At 58.2% G+C, this 6,754-nt stretch overlaps 1 protein-coding gene across 1 annotated transcript; it reads right to left on the reverse strand.

The window, feature by feature from the left end:
* Positions 1–1,624: 1,624 nt before the first annotated feature.
* On the reverse strand, positions 1,625–6,553 carry Xirp1 (xin actin binding repeat containing 1). The gene has a single exon (XM_051140433.1). It carries the CDS (start codon positions 6,508–6,510, stop codon positions 1,690–1,692), a length of 4,821 nt encoding a protein of 1,606 aa, XP_050996390.1. The 5' UTR covers positions 6,511–6,553; the 3' UTR covers positions 1,625–1,689.
* Positions 6,554–6,754: the final 201 nt, after the last annotated feature.

Here is a 6,754-nt window from a genome sequence, read left to right on the forward strand (position 1 = left end):
AACGAGAAATGGCCGAGCCATTCTGGGTATATGGGAATTCTAGTGGGAATGCTCCCGCCTCCCCCTCCCTGGTTGTGTGGGGTTGCCTTCTCGTTCTGGGCTAGGATTTTAAGGATTTTCCTAGGTTGGCATCCAAGAACATCATGAGGAGGCAGAGATAAAGGTGGCAACAGCATGTAGGTCTGTGGTGTGTTCGCATCTGTAGCTTACATCTCCGGGTGTGTACATGTGTGTTAGTGGTACATGGTGGTGGTCTTCCTGTGTGTGCACCTGTGGTGGTGGGCATTTGTGTGTATGGCAGTGTGTGTATATGAAGCGTGGTGGGTGGGTGTGCCTGCAGAGGACACAGAACATGGGAGCGGACGTGCCTTTCTGCTACCTGACGTAGGCTGTGGGGAACTCTGGCTCCTATTCTGTTAGGAAGGGCACCTGATGATTACGACCGGTTCCCCATGTGAACGCAGACTCTGGGGCAGGCACATATGCAGCCTGATACACAAAGACTAGAGACTCACTTTCGGGTTTATTTTTGGGTCACATTTTCCCCATTTGGGGTACAGAGTCTGGAGACTTCCGTCCGATCTCTAACAGGGGCCATCGTCATTGCCCAATCAACTCAGCCCTGGTCCTCACCCAGGATTGAGGCGGCCAGATTCCATAATAGAAGAAATAAAAGCTGGATGGAGGGTTTGGGGAGAGGGGTTCCTCCAACTCTAAGCAATGAGGTGCGGACTTGCATGTGCAACTGTGAGCGAGCTGGGCTAGTGGGGTGGGGGCACATGCATGTGCCACAAGCAGCTGGCAGGTCCCAGCCCATCCCTCTGCATTACTCTGCAGATGGCTGCTTTACTTTTCTTGTCCCCTTTTCAAGAACTGGGGCTGAAACGGCAAACAGCCCTCATCAGCTCCCTGAGGACCCCCATTCTTCTTGGTCCCTGTGGCACATGCTGGAGGTAGCTCCTGACTCTTGGGGAGGTACCCAACATCGGTGGGAGACAGAGGGCCTCCCTGGGGAGCCGGCTGGAAGGGGCTGCAGGGAACCCAAGCTCTCTTGGCTTCTGCCAGGTCGCTGTTGAAACTGGGGGGGAGGGGCTGTGTAGGAATTGGTGCAGCAGGGGAGAAGTGTGGAGCCGGAGCTGTGGACTGGGGTCCAGCGGGGGCTCTGCCTGCTGGGTAATGGTGGTGGAGGAACCGAGGACTGTATTCCCAAAGTGGTCCATCTCCTCATACTGTTCAGTCACTGTTCTTGTGGCTCCATAGGAGGCGGGACTGGTTGACCCAGCCTGCAATCCAAGAGCGTGTTTTTGCTGCCCTGTGGGCACAGAGCCCTTGAGGACCATCTCTGTTGTCTTTGCCTGGTCCTGGATCTCTCTCTGATAGAGCAAGGCTTGGTCTCTTCCCTGAGCTAGGTGTGTGCTTTTCCCTGAGATAGATATAATGGTGTTCCTGAGGGCTAGAAGCTTCCAGAAGCCTCTTTGCAGCTGACTGAATAGAGATGAAAGTTGGGGAGGGGGAGCCTCCACAGGAAGGTAAGACTTGCTGGAGGCTGGACTCTTCGCTTGGTGTCTCCAGCTGCCTGTCCTCTGTCCTCTGTGTGGTTTCTGATCTTGTCTTGACCTTGCTCCTCAGGATGGCTCTCAACCTTGCCTTGGTTTTTGACAACAGTTAGATCTTTGACCTGGCCAGACCCTATATAGGTCTAGCCCGGCTGCTGGTGGAGACACTGACCTTGTTGTGCACGCTAGGATCTTCTTTTGGAGTTCTCTGTGGATGGCTCCTTGTGTGAGCCTCAGACTGGAGGCTGGACATGGAGTTAAGAGCCTTGTGCACTGCTTCTTCAATGTCCAGCAGTCTGGCTAGGGTCTGTTCCTTCAGATGGGCAACCTCTGTACTCACTCGAGTCAGTTCCCCAAAGGCCTGCTCCATTGAGGTCTCGGTCTTATGGGGGGCAGTGGGAGGCTGAAGGGTACCCCCTCCCAGCTGGGGTACACCCTCAAAGAGCTTCCTCAGGGCCTGCACATCCACACCGTGGCTTGCTTCTTCTTCCACAGCTTGTGCTTGGTTCAGAAGGCCCTGGAGCTCCTGATGGCTACTTTGAACAATCTCTGAGCTCTCGGGTGCCCCCTGCTTGGAACAGCCCATGGGCTGCTCTTTTGGGGAGCTAGGGTCCTTTTGTGGTGGGGTGAAGTCATCGTTGAGAGTGTTCAACTTAGGGGACTTGGGGCTCTGGCTGTTGCCGTGGGTCATCTGACCCCTGCTGGGCCTGGACGCCATGGTGCTGGGTGGATGTTGACTCTGTTTCTGTCCCTTGGAACATTCCGCCAGAGGCAGGCTGCCCTGACCTGCTGTTGTGGGAGCTTTGGCTGACTGAGGTTTAGCTGTGTCTGGCTCACCTGGCTTGTGGTTTTGTCCTGTTCCTGAGATAGGGGCAGAGCCTGCTGAGCGCTTGGGTAGCCCATGAGGTGGGTGGACTTGGCTTAGATGTGCAGGTTTGGGAGGCACTGGGGGTTTCTTTCTTGGAGGTGTGGTGGGTTCCGCTCTGGAGATGGTTGTCTCTGACCCCTCAGGGGTTTTCTGGACAGCAGGTCTGTTGTCAGTGTGAAAATGGATGTCCTTCAGGGGCTTGGAGGTTTGCTGAATGGGGTCCTCCTGGTGGTGGCCTTGAGCTGGGTGGTCAGATTCTGTCACAGCAGCTGGGAGAGCAGGAGGGGGAGGAACAGAGGCATTATGGGGGTGCAGTCCGGCACCCACAGCCTTGGGTTTAGATGTTGGGGTGTAGTGCGTTAGAGGGACAGTCTTGAAGGAGGTGTCGGCTGCTTGGAGGCTCTCAGGCCAGATTTGGGGCATCACTGTCCCCAGAGGTCTCCAGGCCCTTTGCATATGGCCCCCAGGCTCATGGTACCCCGGCCTGGGACTCTGACCTGGGTCTGCCTGGGGCGGGCTGGGATTGTGGGTGGCGAGGGCAGTTTCCCTGTCCCTTGGCTGGGGCTCTTTTTCAGAAGGCTGGACAGGCCCAGGTGGGTCAGAGGTCCTCACAGGGTGAGCAACATAGGTACCATCCTGTATGGTCACCCACCCCCCAGACAGCCCTCTGGACACTGCTTCATTGTCCCCACTGACCTTTCTAGGGGCTGCTGGGATCCTGGTGTCACTTCCGGCCACAGGCCTGATGTTGCCTCTGGTGCTCGCGGTGGCAGTAGATGCCTGCAGAACATCTTGGACAGGCACGGAGGTGGCTATCGGGTCAGAGCCCTGCGGACGCCTGCTCAGAACCTGCTGGTGCAGGTTTTGGGCCTCGGCGGTTGCCATCCGCAGATTTTGCATGGCTTCCTGGAGATCTGGGGTCCCAGACCCTAGAGGGGAAGCAATGGTTCCTTCTGGCCTCCCTAAGGCTGCCTTCCCTTCCTGCCCCACACTGCTGACATCTGTTTGCTTTCTGGCTTCCTGCAGTGGAGCTTGGGCTACAGGTCTCCCGTTCGGAAGGACCGCTTTTCCAACTGCCCGACATGGAGGTGGGCAGGGTGTGGCCCCTGAGACCCTCAGATGCCCCATCTCCATGGTGGGGTCTATTGGAGCAACACATATGACGCTCCCCGCTGTGGGGAGCCTCTGGTCCTCCTCGCTGGCTGGTCCGGAACTTGGGTCTGTAGGCGGCTCCCACCGCAAACTGTGAAGGCCACTCAGATCTCCTTTGTCTATACAGCTGGCCAGCCGCTGCACACTGCTCCTTTCTGGGGCCCCGCTGGTTAGACGGGGCTGGAGGGAGTAGGCAGTCAGTGCCACTAGGCCCTGCCCTGTCTCTTGCATCACCAGCCCCGTTTTTGCCACAGAGACACCAAGGCCACAAGCCAGCAGCTGCTGGAGCTCAGGGTCCACGTCTTCAATATTCCCAGGGTCGCCTGGCCCTGGCAGCCTGAGTGGGTGGAGGTGGAGCTGGCCAGCCGTGTCCTCCTGAACCAGCAGTCCCTGCTGGTCCACATCTGTGCGGCGCAGCATCTGGCGGACGATCCTGGGGAGCTCACCACACACCAGCTCCTCCTTCAGTATGCAGGGGTGCCCATGCCCTGGCTTTGGGAGCATGTACTTGGCAAGGCAGAGCTCCCCAGGCCCTCGAGCCTCCATGAGGATCCCTCCATGGTGCAGGACGCCAGGAGCGGTGTGCAGGGTCCGAAGGGTTCTCTCAGTTGCCCTCTCCTTTCTCTCCGGTGGCCCGTGCTTTGCACCCTTTGGCTGCTCTTCCTGGGGGCTGTCCCCTCTGGTGCTCTCAGCTGCCAAGGAGCCCATGGGGCAGTTCTCAAAGAGCCAGGTGTATTTGTGCACAGAGCCTGTGGGGATGGATCCCGGGGTTATCCTAGCCTCCTGTGCCTCCTTCTTGCCTGCCTCCAGGGCCTGGAAAACCTCTTTCTGCCGAGATACCTGGCCGGAAGGAATCTCTACCCGGCTGCAGTACCTGACAGGCTTTCTCCCACAACCCTGGCCTGAGGCTGGCCGAGATTCAGTCTCAAAGACATGTCTGTCTGTCTGTCTGTCTCCAGCCTGGACCCGGCTGGTTTGCAGGTGCTGTTCCCCAGAGACTTCTAGGTGGTTCAGAGGTTGGGGTCCAAACATCCAGGTGCATGACTGAGCCTCAGCTTTGCTCATGGGGTCTGTGACCTTGTATTCTTGCTTCTCCGCCAACTCGCTCATGGGGTAGGTCTCGAACAGCCAGCGGATGGTCTGTACATCGCCCTTTTGGGGGTGCTCAGGAGAGCAGCCTTCTAGACCCTTCCCCTCCTCCTCCTGCCGTTTCTGTTGCTCTTTTTGGTGGATCATCTCCAGTGGTTGCGTCTCAAAGAGCCACCGAGTGGTGCCAACGTCCCCAGCCACCACTTCCTGTCGAGTGATGCCTCGTACCACGTCAATGGTACTGGGGCTTCGGCCCAGCTGGTCTAGGGGCTGTGTCTCAAACATCCACTTGTAGCCCTGTACGTCACCTCCAACTACCTGCTCTCTGCTGACAGAAGTCAGGGCATGCAGCTGTCCCCTGCTGTCCTGCATAGCATAGACGGGGGAGTCTGTGTCCTGGGACTGTTCAGCCGAATCAGCTGTTTGAGCTCCGCCCCTGTTTTGGCAGGCTGAAGGCTCACCCTGCCCAATGCTGTCTAAGGGAAGGGTCTCAAAAAGATTCTTGAAGCTTTTGACGTCCCCCCTCAGCCCATCATTCTGGGGGACACCCTGAGGCAGAGGCAGTGCTACCGTGCCATTATCACCGGACAGACACCTAGTCACAAGCCCCTCACCCTTCTGGTGACCCACCCGCTGCAGGTGGCCCACCTGGACCTGGTCTCTGCGAGCATCCAGGGGCTTTGTCTCAAACAGCCAGAGTGTAGAGCGAACATCACCAGGGATCACCTCCTCCTTGGGTGGCGGAGCCTCTGTCCCCGGTTCGCCTTCCCCCTTCAGAGTGTCCAGGGCGCAGGTCTCGAACAGATGCCGCTGGTGCTGAACATCTGGACCAGGAGGAATGAGATCCGGAGACGGCTGGAAGTCCTTCTCGTCCACCAAGATCTCACGAATGGCATCCAGAGGCTGCGTCTCAAAGATCCAGCGAGTTGCACTGACATCCGGCAGGGTTCCCTTCTCCAGAGAGATTCCCCGAATCACCCGCACCTGGCTGGGGTCCTGGTTGAAGGCATCCAGAGGCCGGGTCTCAAAGAGCCAGCGAGCTGACCTCACTGCGTTGCTTTGAATCTCCTCCCGACAGGCAGCCTTGACTTCGTGGATGGTGCCCTCTGCGTCCTGGATGGCGCACAGAGGTTCTGTCTGAAACAGCTTCACCGTCTTCTTCACGTCGCCCTTTAGCTCCTGAATCTCCGAGCGCAGCTCCAAGGGGCTCTGCTCCTGGACAGAGGGGCGGGAGCCCAGCCGGTCCAGGGGCCTCGTCTCAAAGAGCTTTCTGGTACCCTGTACATCCCCGCTGGCTGCAGGTTCCTTCATGGCTGGCTGTGTTGCCTCCTCCTGGCCTGTCAGTGCGTCCAGCGGCTTGGTCTCGAACAATTGCCTGGCAGCTCGTACATCACCCCCTGACGGTGGGGGTCCAGCTGGCTCCTGATCTGAGTTGTTGGTGAAGGAGCCTTCCTCAAACTTCCGGGAGGTGGCCTGAACGTTGCCACCCGGCACAGGTTCCTTGGCAGCTGGCCTCTCATGGTCGCCAATGGCATCCAGCCGCCAGTTCTCAAAGATCCAACGCATACACTGAACATCGCTCTCGGTAGGCTCTTCCGAGCCCAGCACCTCAGCCAGGTCCTCAGCCATCGCCTCCTCGAGGTTCTTTCGAAGCTCAGGGTGTATGTGTTTGTAGAGACGGCGGAGCTCACTGACTTGCCGCTGCTGCTGCAACTTGGAGAAGGATTCCTTGGGGGGTGGCGGCGGTAGACCCTCCAGATCTGAGGGGGCAGGGAGGGGCAGGTCCTCTCCAGTCCTCATTTGGATGGTCGGTGTAGGAGCTACCCGTGTCTGGGCATCAGCCATCCTTCTGGGAAAAAGGGGGAAGGTGAGTGGAGTGAGGGCCACTTCCCGGGATAACTAGCAGGAAAAAGCCTTAGGGGACCATGAGACTACCGCTAAGCTCCCCTCCCCCCATCTCTAGATATCTAGCCTGGGCCTCACTGCCCCTTGCATGGCTGGTGTGAGTCTCATCTGGGCTGCTGGGATCAAGCGGGACACAGCTGGCCTCGAGACTCTTTCCAGCCCCTGGATGGATCTTGAATCTCCA

Source organism: Acomys russatus, chromosome 32 (genome assembly GCF_903995435.1).
Source record: "Acomys russatus chromosome 32, mAcoRus1.1, whole genome shotgun sequence".
In the NCBI taxonomy this organism is placed as follows: Eukaryota; Metazoa; Chordata; class Mammalia; order Rodentia; family Muridae; genus Acomys; species Acomys russatus.

Excerpts from the sequence above, each read along its gene's own strand:
- Xirp1 (XM_051140433.1), bottom strand. The coding sequence starts at position 6,510 with ATGGCTGATGCCCAGACACGGGTAGCTCCTACACCGACCATCCAAATG.